The sequence below is a fragment of the Camponotus vicinus genome, unplaced genomic scaffold (assembly GCF_025532165.1).
Source record: "Camponotus vicinus isolate PSW18456_S1 unplaced genomic scaffold, iyCamVici1.0 SCAF_14, whole genome shotgun sequence".
Classification (NCBI taxonomy): Eukaryota; Metazoa; Arthropoda; class Insecta; order Hymenoptera; family Formicidae; genus Camponotus; species Camponotus vicinus.
The window spans coordinates 7,625,521-7,643,336 of NW_028141950.1; the positions used below are offsets into that span (position 1 = coordinate 7,625,521).

At 31.0% G+C, this 17,816-nt stretch overlaps 2 protein-coding genes across 13 annotated transcripts; one reads left to right on the top strand and one right to left on the bottom strand.

Annotated features, from left to right (window-relative positions):
- Positions 1 to 3,532: 3,532 nt before the first annotated feature.
- Positions 3,533 to 6,129, top strand: LOC145964981 (uncharacterized). 6 transcript variants are annotated; one of them, XM_083088171.1, is made up of 5 exons: positions 3,533 to 3,653; positions 4,026 to 4,145; positions 4,221 to 4,686; positions 4,911 to 5,041; positions 5,272 to 6,129. In XM_083088171.1, exons 1-5 carry the CDS (start codon positions 3,619 to 3,621, stop codon positions 5,738 to 5,740), a joined length of 1,221 nt encoding a protein of 406 aa, XP_082944297.1. In that variant the 5' UTR covers positions 3,533 to 3,618; the 3' UTR covers positions 5,741 to 6,129. The 6 variants fall into 6 exon arrangements, with proteins under 6 accessions (XP_082944297.1, XP_082944298.1, XP_082944296.1 ...); XM_083088172.1 differs by having other exon boundaries at positions 4,254 to 4,686; XM_083088170.1 differs by having other exon boundaries at positions 4,026 to 4,686.
- Positions 5,926 to 17,801, bottom strand: Tho2 (THO complex subunit 2-like protein). Of its 7 annotated transcripts, none has more exons than XM_083088164.1 (28): positions 17,545 to 17,800; positions 17,362 to 17,405; positions 16,404 to 16,495; positions 16,183 to 16,296; positions 15,818 to 15,933; positions 15,598 to 15,728; positions 15,109 to 15,488; positions 14,468 to 14,646; positions 13,644 to 14,236; positions 13,325 to 13,559; positions 13,119 to 13,236; positions 12,863 to 13,025; positions 12,579 to 12,760; positions 12,082 to 12,366; positions 11,831 to 11,943; positions 11,008 to 11,203; positions 10,688 to 10,816; positions 10,334 to 10,462; positions 9,968 to 10,225; positions 9,452 to 9,600; positions 8,974 to 9,124; positions 8,616 to 8,721; positions 8,337 to 8,371; positions 8,147 to 8,260; positions 7,895 to 7,955; positions 7,713 to 7,774; positions 6,712 to 6,776; positions 5,926 to 6,174 (listed from the first exon to the last, which is right to left on the bottom strand). In XM_083088164.1, the coding sequence occupies exons 1-28, from the start codon at positions 17,607 to 17,609 to the stop codon at positions 6,150 to 6,152; spliced, it is 4,290 nt and encodes a 1,429-aa protein (XP_082944290.1). In that variant the 5' UTR covers positions 17,610 to 17,800; the 3' UTR covers positions 5,926 to 6,149. The 7 variants fall into 7 exon arrangements, with proteins under 7 accessions (XP_082944290.1, XP_082944288.1, XP_082944291.1 ...); XM_083088162.1 differs by having other exon boundaries at positions 5,926 to 6,129; positions 17,545 to 17,799; XM_083088165.1 differs by having other exon boundaries at positions 5,926 to 6,129; positions 8,974 to 9,103; positions 17,545 to 17,798.
- Positions 17,802 to 17,816: the final 15 nt, after the last annotated feature.

Genomic DNA, 17,816 nt, shown 5'->3' on the forward strand with positions numbered 1-17,816 from the left:
GAAACCACTAAGCCGAAAATACAGAGCCGAGGAGGTTTCGGCTTGGCCGCAGCTGCACTGATGTCGTGCTAATGAATCTAGTTTGCCCGTTCTCTGTATCGGCCCACCCTCCCTTTCTCTCATTTTCCTCTGTTGCCTGTCCTCGTCTTCTGACTCTTACATTTATATTCGGTGCCCCAAACGCTAATTAAGCGATTTTTTCAGGACAGCCAATAAGATATCTTCGATTAATAACTATGATATTTAGAGATTTATACAATTTATTATGGTAAAAAAAATCGCTGTATTAATTTTGATATTAAAATTTGCAATTTTTTATTTATTTTTTTTATGAAAGTAATTTTAATAGATTTAATCAGATTTCGGAGATTATTAAAATTATAAACGTGACGTTATTCGAGTAATTTTTAATTAAATAACAATTACAAAACAAAAAATATATTATGTATCTAATCGAAAAGAATTCGAATGTTTTTAATGTTATCTCTGCAAGAATTTTAACGATTAAAATTTTTAATCGACGAAAATTACTTATAAAAAGATGAAATAAAAAATATATAGGATGTTTCTTAAGTGATGTCTCCAAAAAATTTCAGAAAGTAATTTCTTGGACGACTTTTTAAAGATAAAAGTTCCTACATATGAACATAAATCCAGACATGCTCTTCTGCAAAGTTATGGGACTTCAAAGTTAAAGAAAAATAAAAGAATTCTGTGATTATCTTTCTCGTAATTTTTAATTAAAGGCTCTTCATCGAGGCTCAGCATATGTCTCGTAAACATAAACATTATATCGCAAAGATTTATCGCAAGAATTGTCGATTCCTTCAATACTATTCAGAATATACTCGGAATTTTTGAAAGAGTATAACAGTCAATAATCAGAAGAATACAAGCTTGTAACGATATAAACATTTCGAACACTTAATTTATTACTTGTTAACATTATTATTCAATTAAAAATTAAGAAAGATATTCACAGAATTCTTTTATTTTTGATGAAAGTAACTTTGAAGACCTAATCTTCAATAATCTTCTTTTTCTTCTTCAGTTTATTAGCCAATGCTAGTCCCTTAGGAGAATCTACACATTCCGGCCACGTAATAATAAAAATTGTCAATCAAATTATTAGCAAACAAATTATTATGAACCAAAAAGTGTATATTTTTTATTTTATTTTTTAGCAAAATTCTCATGCTAACTTTAGAGAAGAAATATATAGGGGACATTTTTTTATCAGAGATAAAAATCTTTTGTCATATAAACAGTATTTATCTTATGTACAATATTTGTTTGATTTCATTTGATGAAATAAAATAATTTTAATTTTTTATATAGTACCAAAAAATAAATAAAAAGGATTTAACGAATTGAATTTTATATTGATAAAAAAAAATAAATATTATATTATACATTATATTATAGATAAATATTATATTATTATATATTAATTATATCATGATATAACATAATTTAATAATATAATTACTGTTTCTTTTATACTTCTTCTTCTGACATTTAATTTATAATTACAAATTTACGTTTAATATATTCACAGAAAGAAAATGTTTAAATGTTTGAAAAAAGTCCATATAAACGTCATATAGATAATACAGGGTGACCCATTTTAACTTAGGCAGCCAAATAACTCGAAAAATAAGCAAGATAGAGAAAAATGTTTTAGACAAAAGTTGTATGGTTTCGAGGGGGCCATAAGATGGTATCATTGGTTTGACCTTGAAGAGTCATTTGAAGGTCACGTGAAGGTCACTTCAATTTTTTTAAATGGAATACCCTATATATTTTTGTACATTCTTGTAGCTTATTTCGAGAGCTTTCCAAAACACTATAATTAAGTACCTTTCCGTTAAGTACTTTTTGAGTTATGATGCTTGAAATAATTTCTTAATTTTACATAAACCGTAAAATATCTTGTAAAATATTCATTTTTCGATTATCTTACCTTAATACTTTTATGTACAAAATAATGAGAGGAATCAATTGGTGTAAAGAAAACACATAGTTGTTTTTAAGAAAAAATATGGAATTGTTAATTGCAAATTACATATTTTTTCTTCGAAACAACTATGTGTTTTCTTTACACCAATTGATTCCTCTCATTATTTTGTACATAAAACTATTAAGGTAAGGTAATCGAAAAATGAATATTTTACAAGATATTTTACGGTTTATGTAAAATTAAGAAATTATTTCAAGCCTCATAACTCAAAAAGTACTTAACGAAAATGTACTTAATTATAGTGTTTTGGAAAGCTCTCGAGATGAGCTACAAGAATGTACAAAAATATATAGGATGTTCCATTTAAAAAAATTGAAGTGACCTTCACGTGACCTTCAAATGACTCTTCAAGGTCAAACCAATGATACCTTCTTATGGCCCCCTCGAAACCATACAACTTTTGTCTAAAACATTTTTCTCTATCTTGCTTATTTTTCGAGTTATTTGGCTGCCTAAGTTAAAATGGGTCACCCTGTATACAGGGTGGCCCATTTTAATCCATCCAGTCGAATATCTCGAAAACCAAGCCCAGGAGAGAAAAATGTTTCAGACAAAAGTTGTTTGGTTTCGAGGGAGCCATAAGATGGTACCATTGGTTTGACCTTGAAGAGTCATTTGAAGGTCACGTGAAGGTCACTTCAATTTTTTTAAATGGAACACCCTATATATTTTTGCACATTCTTGTAGCTTATCTCGAGAGCTTCCAAAACACTATAATTAAGTACCTTTTCGTTAAGTACTCTTTGAGTTATGAGGCTTGAAATAATTTCTTAATTTTACATAAACCGTAAAATATCTTGTAAAATATCTTGTAAAATATTCATTTTTCGATTATCCTACCTTAATACTTTTACGTACAAAATAATGAGAGGAATCAATTGGTGTAAAGAAAACACATAGTTGTTTTGAAGAAAAAATATGTAATTTGCAATTAACAATTCCATTTTCATATTTTTTCTTAAAAACAACTATGTGTTTTCTTTACACCAATTGATTCCTCTCATTATTTTGTACATAAAAGTATTAAGGTAAGATAATTGAAAAATGAATATTTTACAAGATATTTTACGGTTTATGTAAAATTAAGAAATTATTTCAAGCCTCATAACTCAAAAAGTACTTAACGAAAAGGTACTTAATTATAGTGTTTTGGAAAGCTCTCGAGATAAGCTACAAGAATGTGTAAAAATATATAGGGTGTTCCATTTAAAAAAAATTGAAGTGACCTTCACGTGACCTTCAAATGACTCTTCAAGGTCAAACCAATGGTACCATCTTATGGCCCCCTCGAAACCAAACAACTTTTGTCTGAAACATTTTTCTCTCCCGGGTTTGGTTTTCGAGATATTCGACTGGATGGATTAAAATGGGCCACCCTGTATAAACAATGTAAACTTATTAAGCGAAATGAATATAAAATAAATATCACCTATACCAACGGTCGGTAAGTTTAATCGCGTAAGATAGTCGATAAGGTAACTTTCTTATTTATCGACTGAAAATGGCGGGCACTACATCAATAATTTTGAGCGTCCTGCGTTTACGTACCTTTTGTCAAATAACTGTCACAATCGCATTACGCGTATTTTTTAATCGACATGGATGGTGATTATTACTCCACTGTGTATACATGGTAAACGTATAAACTGTGTACGAATAATATATCATACTCGATTTTGCGATAAAATGGAAAATTTAAGTCAAGGTTATCTTTATATTTTTGCAATTTTCCAAAACGACGCTTTTCATTTTTGACACCGTTGAAATTCCATCAGATTTCCTGTGACACATTATAATTTGCAATTTATAATTTATAAGTCAGTTTATGTATCCAATGTGATATATCTATAAACGCAATTTTATTTTTTTATTTCCTATTTATTTCCACTTCTATTTATTTTTATTTTATTTTATATTTTTATTTATATTTTTTATTTTTACTTTATACTTTTATTTATATTTTATATTTTTATATTATTAATCATCTGTTTTGCTTTCTCCGCAGGTTTGAGAAATGTGGGATTATATCTAACATCAGAACGCACCTACGTCAAAACTTGGTGAATGCTTTGAAGCACAAGGACCTGACTCTGTGTAAGACTAGAGAGGCGAAATCAGCGAAACAGTATGTTTACGATATGTTAATAGCCGAGTACCTGTTTAGTCACAATTACTCCTTCACCCTGTCGATATTTGCTAGCGAAGTACCGCTCTTGGTAAACTTTTGCAACAGTGTACCGCAACGTTCCTCTAGTGACAATGACAGAGGTGGTTATAGCAATAAGTTGCAAAGCGATTACATAGTGCACACTCTGGAAACATTGGGCATTGATCCGAACAGGCCCGAGGGCCAGCATATTATATCGAATTACATGAATACCGAAGCACCGCTGTTGCTGTCCATTCTAAGCTCCATAGCTTCGCTCATGATCAACACTCAGTCCTTAGTTAAGAGTCCCTTGTATGACAAGGAAACGCAAGCTAACTTAGTTCTGGAAACGAACTTTGCAGAAGCGACAAGAATGCGTGCAGCCAAGAAGAAAATTATGCAACAGAAGCAAATGTATGATGAGGAATTGAGGATAAAGGAGAGCAAATTGAAGCAGCAAGTTTCTGCTATAAAACATCAATTTAATTCGTTAAATGCAAAAGTGGCAGAGGCTCAGGTAAAATATCTCTCTTCCATTAGATATATATTTAATACAAGATATCCTATGTTTATCATTATCGCTTACAGATAGATTTATATGTAACAAAATTATAAAATATTTATAATGAAATTATTAAATATTTATTAAATATTTTGTTAATATTTTTATCAAAGATCTTAATTGAGAATAACTGTCCTGTAAATATCTCTTGTACCATTTTTTTCTGTTTATGTACTCAGAATTTAATGCAATCTTTGATACTGAAAGAAAAGCAGCTGAATGAAGAGAAAGACAGTAATGCACAATGCATCTTGCGGAAGGAGATGGAGCTATCTATGAAACAAAATTTCTTAACACAGGAAGCTAACAGGTACTTGGCCATACATTATAAAAATAAAGAAAAGAAGATTATCCTAACTTATAAGTGATAATAATTAATATTTCCATAATCATATACAATTGCCATTTTTTACTTCTTTCTGATATTTTACCTTGATTAAATTGATTTAATTGAGATTTATTTATTTTTGAAATTATTTATATTTATTTATATTTGAAATTTATATAAATTTATTTATTTTGGATGAATTTTTTTTACAGATTGCAGAGAGAACGGGATAGTTATAAGAAATTTGAGGGCGGTTTGAAGAAGTTACAACGGGAGCTCGTCAAAATGCAGAAGGAGATGCCGCAAAGCGCGTCGAACCAGTGCGCTCAGAGTAATGTCAGGGACATTCACGTGCAAACTGATCTGGAGAGTCGCGCGATAATAGATGAATGTAGAATTCTGCAGCAGGAGAAGCTGGAATTGACAAATCTCGTGCAGGAGCAACGATCGAGGATAGAGGAGATCACGCTGCGTAGCGTGCAATTGTCGCGCCAACTGGAGGAGGCGCGTTCGATTGGCGTCCAAATACCGGTTTCCGTGGCTCAAACGAACGCGACGATCGTCAGCGAGAGCAGTTCCACGGAGGATATTCTGCAGGACGCAAAAATGCGACTGAAACGCCTAGAAGAGGAGAGCTTGAGAGCTGATAAACACTTCTCCAATTTCATCAACCCTTCTTAGCGGCAATGGAGCATTCTATAAAATATTTATATGTAAAATTTATTTATTTATTTATCGTTATGACACATACGCGCACGATTGACGATTTTTGCGAATGCACTTTGCACACATAACGCATTTGCGCGATCTCCGTCCATCCTTGAAAGAAAGAAAAAAAGACTGAATTGAAAAACATGTACCAAAAATTATCGGACATTTAGATAATTTATTTTATATAAAATTGGATATTTTTTAAAACATTAATATACAAATTATCCACTATCTTTTTTTTGCTTTATTTCGAATTCTACGTTCATTACATGCAACATCAAACATAGCATAAAAAATGTTAAGTCGAGCTCCCTTCCATTGTTGTACATCATCTTCGTTTTGGGTCTGAACTCCTTCTAGTGCACTTGACAATTAAGGATCATACCGTACTTTTGTGCTTTTTCGTGCACAGGATAAATCATACAGTTATTGAGTAGTTAAGGACTTTTTTTTCGAAAAAAGAAGATAATAAAAAAATTATAATTATAAAAAGAAATATATTGCGTTAAAAAGTTCGAGACATGTAAATTACAAATCTCTCAGTGCAAAAAAAAAAACAAACATTTACAAAAGTTGTTTAATTAAGTGTTAAATTATTGCTAAATGTTATAATCGATTTGCAACCAATAAAAAAAGTGCAATTAATAAACATAACTCATATATTTATTAATAAATCATGTTGACAAACATATTGAAAATCCATCGATACAAAGTGAGACATAAAGAAAATAATCTCCAACTCAATAATTGTACGATTCATTCTATGTACATGATGCGTAAGCTATTTTTAACACTTAATTAGTTACAATGTTTAATACATCAAAAATAGCGTGAATACATTATCATACAAAATTATCTAATTGCAAGAAAAAAAATAAAAGTATTATTCGTAACATTATTCACAGTCCTGTATTTAATATTAAATGTATAGAAAAGGATATTGTTTGTCACGGCTTTCGCGTCCTTCGCGTTCGTGAGGACGATCCTTTGTGTATGGAGATTTTTCCTGAAAATACATTCTTGAATAAATCTCCCGTGATTTCTTGCGACATTGGGGATACTTGACATCTATATTTTCTTGTTCTTTTTTTTTTTGTTTTTTACTATAGGCGTCCATTTCGTCCTTTTAACATACTCGTAGTAGACATCTTTATCAACTAGAAGTCAAGTAGACTTTATCAAGAGAAGTCAAGTAATAGAAAGTTATTAAAGAAAGAATAACTTGGTTTCTCATTCTTTTATGAAGTAGACTAATTTATAAAGCACTAAAAAAAAAAAATGCAAATTCTACGTGAGAAATCGTACGTGGACGTATGACGTGTAATATAATTTTTATCAAACTGTGCATATATAAAATTGAAAATATGGATATATTTCATGGAATACAGACAGAATTGCGAAAAAATATACTTTATATATTTGAGAAATAATAAACTTTACTAATGCAAATGCATTATGATATTTTCCTGTCTAACACACTTTTATTTAGTTAATTATTTGAACTGCATATTTCTTTTAATTTTAAATATTTTTTTCTATTTTATGTATCCCATTTAAAGAGTACATTCTCGTATAAACTCTTAAAATAATATTATACATCTACAAAATAAATTGAGAAATCTGAAAAAGTCTGAGTTTCTTGTTAAAAAACATGCAAACTTGAAACTGAGCATTCGGTGTATCAGAGTAATAATTTTCAAATAAAAAAATTTAATTGCATTATTCCAGATATTATTCTAGACGATATATTTTATGAAAACATTTTAAAAGGTGTAGAGAACAGAGAGAATAAAGTAGCAAAAATAATCGAAAAATATGGAAGAATTAACCGCGAATGAAAAAATTAAGATTTGCTCCAAAACAAAAAATACATAATTGATTACCGACAAAAGTTTAGCTGTTGCTATAGCGTTATAAAAGGTGCCAATTAATTGCTACTGACCTTACTGTAATGATGCTTCTCTCTATGTTCGGGAATGTCACCGTTCTGATGCGTACCTTTGGCTGACAAAAATATATTCATATTTAAATATAATTGATTCCAAATGTTTCCTCTGATATATCGGCTCATATGTTTGTGTTCTTTATACGATAAAAAATTAAGAATTAAAAATAATTACAAACCTCTCTCATCATCTTTCCTCCGTTTTTGTTCAGTAATCACTATAGATTCTTCCGTCCGATCCTGCATTATTATAATAACTTATTTAACAATAGTATATATATATGGTACTGGTTCAAATTGTATGCATAATATGATTGTGACAAAATAATTATAAAAAAAATGTATATATATATATATATATATGATACTGGTTCAAATTGTATGCATGATATGATTGTGACAAAATAATTATAAAAAAAAATGTTAATTACCCTTTTTCGTCCTTGTTTCTTTTCTTTACGCTGTTCCTTCTGCTCGTCACGTGTTTTTCCCTTGCTGGAACGTTCTTTTTTATCAAAGACAGCCTCCGCACGTCTCCCTTCCTGCTAGATACAAAAATATTTATATATAAAGAAAAATATAGAGAAATTGTAATGTGCAATATAAATTATATATAATCACCTTTGGGGCACTCTCTACTTTTCTTCTTTTTACATCTGAAATTGAATATAAATTTATTATTAAAATACATAGTCATATATGTGTGAAAACAAAAATATCCAAAAGTATTTTTAAAGAATATTATTTATGATATCAAACAAATAAATACGTATATTTATATTAATTATATTAATAATTATATTAAAATTATATTATATTAATAAAAATATGTATATTTGTTTTTTTATAATTTTTAGAAATATATTTAACATGTTTGATTATACTAATTGTAATACAAACCTCTCTCAGGACCTTCTTGCGTAGGTCCCGAACTAGCGCTACTATTTGATACACTGGAAAGGTCTCTGTCTAAATTGTCTATACCACTGCTATAATAATGTTCCTCCTAAAAATATGAAATTTATATTAAAATTAATTCCATGGTATATAAATTAATTGGAAAAACTAAATCTTGAATCACGAAAAAATATGTAATAAATATGAAATTTTGAATATCTGTTTATACATTCAACAATGTATTAAAATTCAATCTTTAATCACTTTTAGTATAAAAGTACCGAATGGTCTATTTTGCAATTTCTTGGTGACTTATTCTATGAAAAACATAATATAACTTTACATTAATTTATACACCTACTTTATAATATTTGCGATCCTTTTTATCTAATCCTTCATCGTCTTTAACTTCTTCTTTCTTGACATATTTCTCTTTTACTTCTGAGACATCCTTACTATCTTCTTTCTTCCTGAACTTTTCAGAGTTTTCACTATTCAAAGAATTCATATTGCTGTACAGTGAATGATTAAGTTTTAGAAAATATTCAGTTTGAATGTTTATAAGATACTTTTTACGCCAAATTATTTTTTAATAATTTATATCTCCTCCAAGATTAAGATGAAAATAAAAGAGTGTGTAAAGGCTAAGAGAATATGTTTAATAATTAAATATTTATAAAAAGATAAGTTCTCTGTATGATATGATATTATAAATGTATAATAAGGTATGATAAAAGTGTGTATTAAGCTATTATAAATGTATAATAAGGTATGATAAAAGTGTGTATTAGGCCGACATAATGCGATAGATGTATGCATATTCTTAAACATATACTTACTGATGAGTTTGATTAGACGAACTTCGTTTTTCTCGTTGCTCCTTATTTTCTTTTTCCGGACGAGAATCTCCGTTATTTTCTTTCGCTGCTACTCCATTGCTAACTTTTTCGTTTGTATCATTATTTGCAGTGTCTTGTGTCTTTCCAGTCTGTGCAAATGAATATAATCAGTAATTCTCTCAAGTGCTTTTATTAATGTAATTTCTTAGAGAAAATAATTTAACCCAATTAGCGATTAAAGAGAAAAGTATCTTTTAATAATTTTCTCAAATCAACTTAAAATGTCAGAAAAATTTTGGCAAAAAATATTTTTTATATCTTTAAATTTTCCATATTTATGTAAAAAAAATATTTTATATTTATATAGCAAATAAAGTAATATGATTTAAAAATAAAGTACAATATGAAACACAAATAATAAACTAATTTTTAAAAAATTATAAATTTCTGACATTTGATACTGATATTTATGTCATATTATTGCACGCCAAATAAACTATTTCTCAAGAATGTAACCTTGTCGCCCACGTGATGGAAATCTGATTCGCGTATCATATTGGGAGTTTTAGCCTTCAGTTGTCCACTGTACGATGTAGCCAGAACATGTAAGTCCTGGCGCTGGCCACGCTCTTCTTCTCTCACTTTTTCTACTTTTCGCTCAAGGATCTGAGAGAGTTTCGCCAAGACAGGAAAATGCGGCAATATCTTGATTAATATTATCAAAGAATTCCTTATTTGCACATAATCCTTAGAATCTAGACATACTACAATAGCCTGTTGGAGAAAAAAAAAGAAAGATTAAATTATAGAAGCTGCAAATTATTGCCAGCATTGAAATAGCTTCTTAGTATTGAAGATAACATTATGTTCTTAAGATTGCACCTTTGTGATTTTATAATGCCATTTGTGACACACGTGTCTATAATTTTCAAATCCGACCATATCATTCGCTTCGGAAAATTGATTGCTCACGCGAAATTTGGTCACAAATCCGGGGTAATTACTGCATTCCTATGGCAAAAAAAAACATTCAAATTAATAGAAGACAAGTATCTTAGAATTAATATTTATATAATTATATAATATTTATTATAAGTATTTATAATTATATAATATTTATATAATTATATTTACATAATTATATTGATATAATTTATATAAAAAAGCACTGACTGTCTTTTTTTAAAAATAACTTTTGAAAGCAAAATAATTTTTTAATTTTTATCACTATATTACCTTATCAAATATGGCTTTCTCGGAATGCCACCTCATCACAGTCTCCAGCATGGCGCACAAAAATCTGCCATATCGATTTGCTTCATTCTCTGTGCACGAAGTGACTGAATACGTAATATCACAGAAAAGCTGGAAAATCAAATTTATATAATTTATTGTAAAAATAAAATCTAACAATCTACAAACTTGTGTTATATACAATATCTTGGAAAACTATACTCCTAAAATTATGCTCCTAAATTTTGAGATATAATAATTTTTCAGAATAATTAACACGCCAATAAGATTATAATCATTAATATTAGAAAAAAGTGACTTACACGATCGTAGCAAAGCAGGGTCGAAAAATTTGCAGTCTTCAGGGAGTGGATGGTATGTACAAATTTAGCACAGTACATGGCGTCCACAGTTGTGAATGTACACCGCGGAAATAGGCACAACTGCAGAAATTGCGTTATCGTCTCGTTCTTCGCAGACTTGGCGCTTCGTGACAAAAACCATGTATCCTTCTCTTGCCTATAAGTATAAATAATTGTATAATTATTAGAATTGTTTAACAGTTATTATAATTTTATATATAATTATGTATGGGATCATATTATATGTTATACAAAGTGTCTACTCAAATCTTATGGGAAAAGATTCCTCTGATTTTTTAGTATTTTTATTGAAAATAAAGAGAATATTTTGACAATATTTTGCTACAATTTTCTAAAATAACTTTTTTTTCTAAATGTGTTTTCTAATAGTTTCCATTTATATAAAGAAAAAACAAAATCACTTAAATTTCAAGTACTAAATTTGCAGAAAAAAGAATTCTTCATTTGCCTTGATTTTTATTTCTTTTATCACTAAAAATTACGATAAAGAATATATGCTATATCCAATATTTTGTTAGATACCAAATACATGAACAGAAATAGCTCTAATCGTTTTATAATATATTTTAAATGCAAAATTTAATTAGCTTGTAATAAAATTATCAAATTGAATTTTTTTAAGAAATTCCTCGAGTCCAATAAATTTCATGAGAATTTCCTGATTTTTTCAGACATACAAGAAATCCCTGAGAATTTCAGGTTTTCTATATTTTTTTAGGGAGTAGACACTTTGTTATAGAAATTTAGAGCAGCAATATTTTACCTCAGGTACGCAAAGACTTTTTCAACGTGTTCCTCTTGCTTCTTCTTTTCGTCCTGCAGCTTCTCAATAAGAGTAGTATACCTTTCCTGTTCCTTTTTTCCTTTACTTATATTCTAAAAATCAGCGTCACTCCCAGTTTAAATAAAGAAGAGAGGAGGAAAGTGTTTTTAAGTTTAAAACGAATCATCATTTTCCATATATATAGTACTGTAATCAATGTAATAATGCTAAGTTTGCTAATATCGCGTTACCATATCTTTGGAATCGGCCGTCTGTGCCGCGAGTTGCTTCAACTTGCTGATTTCTCTTTGATAACTTTCCACTGGCACATACAAGTCGTACATCGACAGGGACCAAAACGTGACTAAGAATTGTGGTGATATGTCCTCCCATACTTTTAGAGGATGCAACGGCCTGACTGATTGAGCGACGGGTGCCATAACAGCTTGCGCGGCTTCCGCATATTTCAATTGTTTCATAGCCGTAGACATTTTCTTGTAATTCGGATCGGCTTTGCGAAGAGCGTCATATTTTATCTTCAAAAACAAAATAAAGATTAGAGAGTACAAATATTTTTTAAATTGACAAATCAAATTACAAGCGATATTTAAATACTTTTTGCAATAAAATTCGAAAGAGTGGTTTATTTAATCAGTTATTCGTGCTTCTCTAATAAATAGTTAAAGTTATTAGATCAAGAAAATATTGTGCAGGGAAATTTCAAGGTGGATATAAACGGCTCCCTTACATTTATGGCATGTGCGAACATTGGCCTCGCCAGAAAAAATGCGACATCCGAGTGTATGTGATTATCCTGAAGCATAGAATGAATCGACGGCAGTCGCTCCACGTATTCGTCCACCGTCATAGTTGATCCCAGGAACGTTCCAAATTGCACCAGTGTATCTTGACACTGATCATACAACTTGCCTGTTGTAGATATGAAAAATAGAAATAAATAAAATAAAATAATGATAGAATGGATTTCTTTTTTTTTTATTTTAGCGTTATTTCATGCGCGATTCCACTTACCAACAAGTTTCAGGTGAGATTTGTCCGTCTCTCTGTAAACGACACAATGTTTCTGCTGCGCCATTAGCAAGCACAAGGCGACCGCGAGATCATGCTCGGAAAGAGCTTCCTTCAAACGCTGCGAGGACTTCTTCGTGTTGCGGACTTGACTGAAGTAACCGGCCTTGAGGAATAATATTTTCACATGTTACGATTAATCTGTACCAATACAAATTTTGCGTACAATATTATGTATTCAGACAGTTTCAAGATTTACCTCATTTTTCAACAAATCTCCACCCGCCATTGCATCTAATTGATCAGACGTCATTTCTTCAGCTGCCTCGATACCAGCCATCTTTTGTACTATTTCCTTCAATATTAATAGGTCTAGGCTGAAAGCAGATTTTAGAATATTATATACAATGATAAATTGATTTAAATAAATTATTTTGTGCATATTTAATTTTATATAAAATATACCTCTTTTGAGCTTTAAGTTGATTCGCTACGTATTGTAACAATCCTGTCAATTCGATGTTATATTTCTTAAATATCGCTCCGCAAAAGGAAGCTAGAGATTGCAACCATAAGGATATACTGGTGCCGTCATGTTTAAATCTGTCCCTGTCAGCACCCGCTAGCGCCTCCACAAGACAGTAGCCTAACACGTCGTACGAAATATTTGTCAAGTATTTTAAGGAGTCTACCACAGGTCCTGGAATGAATAATACGATACAATATGTCGCTTCTTTTTCTTTTCTTCAAGAAGTTTATTAGACGCGTGCACTCTTATGTGTACCTATTAGATTGTCGTATAACTGGATCTGTATGAGGACGTAATCGAACAATACACCCGGCGAGGAATGCGTAAGTTTGCCTATCGATCGGCCGACCGGCTTGATCGTCTCCTTGCTCACGCGCTTCATGATCGACTTGATCTTCTTCTGGGCGTCCGCCCGTTTCCGCAGCAGCGCCGCGTGCTGCAGCGGAGTGTCGTTCTTCCAGCGCGCATACAGACAGTAGCGATTTTGATAGGGGTAATATTTCAGGATGTTCCACAGTTCTTCGGCGACGCAGCAATTGCAGTCCATGAAGGAGAGCGAGGGTAGCAGAGCGACGTCGAGGATCGTCAATACGTCGTAATACAGGGTGCAGTTCTTGTTCAACGGCTGCTTGCCTGAGTCGAGTGGACAGTGCTTGATAGCGGTATGGCACAGCCTCATCACCTTGTACATGAGAATGGGGTCGTGATGCAGGTTCGGTCCAAGCACGATCAGCATCGGCAACAAGTGCTCGTGAATATCCTCCAGGTCGTGGATCAGGGGTGGTGCGAGAGCACTTTTCAAAGGAGGTATCTTACGACCCGGCAATTTCAGGGAAACGATGCAATGCCTGGAAAAATTTTGAGAACTCGTGACTCGAGGGAATAAGAGGATGGAGGAAAAGCTAATTAAAGTGCTAAGTAGATAGAACAATTATCCTCAAGAGTGCAATAATTTTTTTGCATAATTGCATAATTTTCGCTCAATTATAATTCTCTCTATTTAAATCTAATTCTATCTATCTCAAGTTGCTTTCTTAAAATGAGCGATAAATGTGAAAAAGAAAATACTGGTGACTTACTTCCTATACACGGGTTCGATAAGAGCCTGAATCATTTTGCACAATGCTGAAGCTATGGGACGTTGATCCGTGAAGCAGTAATCTGGCAACCGATTGAATAAGTTTTGCGCCACTTCCCAAGCCCCGATTTCCAGAAGGGCTTCGCATAATACAAATTTCTGATTGTTTGAATACTTGTCCTTGAAAGTGAAAGATAAATTATGCAATACATAAAATTATTAATTAGTCATGTAAAAAAGAAAATGATATATTTTTACAAAACATTAGTTGGTAATTAATAAAGGTACATCATTGGTTAACAAATTCAGCTTAGTAAATTGTTGTTTAAAGAATTGAAAATTATATTACTTGAATATAAAAATAAAAAATATAAAAATATCCGCAAAAAACTTAATTTTTATCAATCTTAAAATAACATATATTTAATTTACTTTAAAACAAAACTCAATATTCTGACTTCAAATCATTAGATTTTTCTTAAATTTGCAATTTTGAAAAAAGTTTAATTATAGATAATTAATAAACTGATACGAGTAGGAACTTATTCTATTAGAGAATTCTTGAATTCATTAAATAATAATCAGCTAAACTTAAATTTGCGACGCAATGAGTAACTGATAAAAATTTCTTTTGTTTGCTACTTGTGGGTACTCCTTCTCTTCCACAACATCCTCTTTGTCCTTTGTCGAGATCACGCTCAATTTCCGCACGTATTCCTTGGCCTGCTTCATCGCCTGCTCGTGATCTGATATGATAGTTTTATCGTCTGGTACGAGCCAAGGTAATATGTCGTCCAGCTTAATCACGCTATGTTGCAGCATAAGCGCGGTGACCTTTTGCAGCGAGAACGGCGTGGCGTTGACGGTGGAGCAATATTTGAATCCTAACACCTCGCAAAGTACCTGTTGATCACTCATGTACGATCGTATTAAGGGAATAAATAGAGCATCGTCTTGCGGCCGATTCTCAAAAGTCTCTAGCAAGATGTCGAGTACCCTATTAGGATCAAGATTAAAATAACCTGGAAGGAGACAATATATCTTGTACTTTGCTCTCTTTGCAATCTTTGTAGCGCAGCAATTTTTCAAAGGAATATTTGTGACCAATAGCAAAAATTAAGGGATTCGTACCGATGAGAGATTTAACGATTTCCAACGTCGAGGCTACCTCGTTGCCCGGACGTTCCTGATTTAATTCTACAATGAGCTTAGAGTAACCCTCGCTCTCCTCGCGAAATAAATTAAACTTTCTCTGCTTATAACTGCAAGAAAATGGGAAAATGGGAATCTCTTTAAAATTTATCCGCATCACAAGAAAAATAAGCTGAATTCTTGATGCGAAGATACTTACTATAATTTTGTCTTGACTTTTATAAACTTGGTTTGAAAATTTTTGTTTTTTAACGTTCCTACATCTTGTAAAGTTTCAATCTCTAAACGTTCTTTCAATATTCTATCGGTTAAAAACTGTGAAAAACAAAAGAAACAAGAAGAAGTTGAGATAACACATCAAAACTCCTGCTTCATCAAAAGAGTAACAATAAATAAATTTATATTAAATTATTTTAAATTATTTAAATTTAATAATAAATTTATCTTAAAACTGTTACATGTGTGTGTATCTTTTTCAATATTTCTTCTTTTCTCAATAATTTTATGGTATATCTAAATTAATATATATATAATATAAACATGTATAAAAACTGTAAAGCGTACCTTTTCAGATTCTTTCACAATATAATAAAAATTGTTCCTTTCTTCATTATGTGCTTCTGCATCGATTAAAGTAAATATATCTACTATTGCAGATGGTATTGCACCATCAAAATTCTACAAATAAATTTTACAAATTAATATTACTACAGTTCCGTTTTAGCAATTTGTAACTCCAGTGATTCTTTATAAAACTTCAAGCGTTAAGAAGAATTTTGTCATACCATAAGTTCACCTAATGTCTGTACTACACTGTCCTTTTTTACATTCCCATGGATTCCATTCGATATTAATTCGTACAATCCGCGCTTCCATTCTATAAAGAAAAAGAAAAATTATAAAGTTAAGTTTAAAAGAAAATTAATATTAAATTAATAAAGAAAAATTCTTGTCATCAAAGACGCAATTATATATCAAATTAGGCAATACAATCTAAATGTGGAAAAGTAATGATACAAGAGGAGCGGATGGAGAAAACTGCATTAGAGATTTAAAACAAATATATATCTTATCGATTTTTTTATCTGTGTGCAAATTATGCATAAAAAGAACTTATCGTTGCAATATTTTGGAATCGATATATAAAATTATTAATACAATATATACAATTTTTATTATACGACTCCAAATACATGTTTCACGCATAAAAATACAATATAAAGAAAAACTTAAAAAATACATAAAAAAATAATAAAAAAGATAAATAAAATGAAATTAAAAATACACAAAGAGAGAAGATAAAAGATAATAGATTTGCATCGAGATTGCAATATTCTCAGGGGATTATTCTTTCATTCCAATTCAAATGATATAAAATAATAAAATGATATAAAATGATAAAATATATATTAAATGATATATATAATAAAATATAATAAAATATAAATTGAATGATATAAAATAATCAAATATATATTAAATGATATATATAATAAAATATAATAAAATACAAATTGAATGATATAAAATAATCAAATATATGTTGAATGATATATATATAATAAAATATAATAAAATATAAATTGAATGATATAAAATAATCGAATAAAAGGGCCAACGAGTGTTATCGAAAAATTTGGAAATTATACGGAATTTTGGAAAATATAGGAGCAGGGGTGGCAACAATGGGGGGAGGGGGGAGGGGGGCTGATCGACGGGGTGGCTCCTGTAATAAGGTATTACCTGGTGCGTTGCCTTCCTTAAATTTGTGCTTGATTAGCTTGAGGCTGCAAACATGCGTGAATTGACAAATTAAGTCTTCAGTAGAGAGCGAGTTACAGGAAGTAGATAAGTGTTTTCGCGAACCAGCAATTGCACCGTGGTCGACCGCGTCGACCCAGGCGACGCGCCAACAACACCACTTACAAATCGTTTCTTCCGTGCTTATCCCATGACTTCCACAATTCTGTATGCCATGCTTTGCTGGCCATATTTAGCGCTCTCCGTCCGTTTTGTATTTTTTTTAAATTTTTTTTTAAAGGGCCTCCGAGCGTCAATCAAACGGGAATTAAACGATCAACTCGACATCGCAGGTTAATGTGTGATGAGAACGTATGTATCTCTCTCTCTCTCTCTCTCTCTCTCTCTCTCTCACCCTCTCTTCGTCTCTTTCCCTCCTTGCCAACGCAAAGTGTATA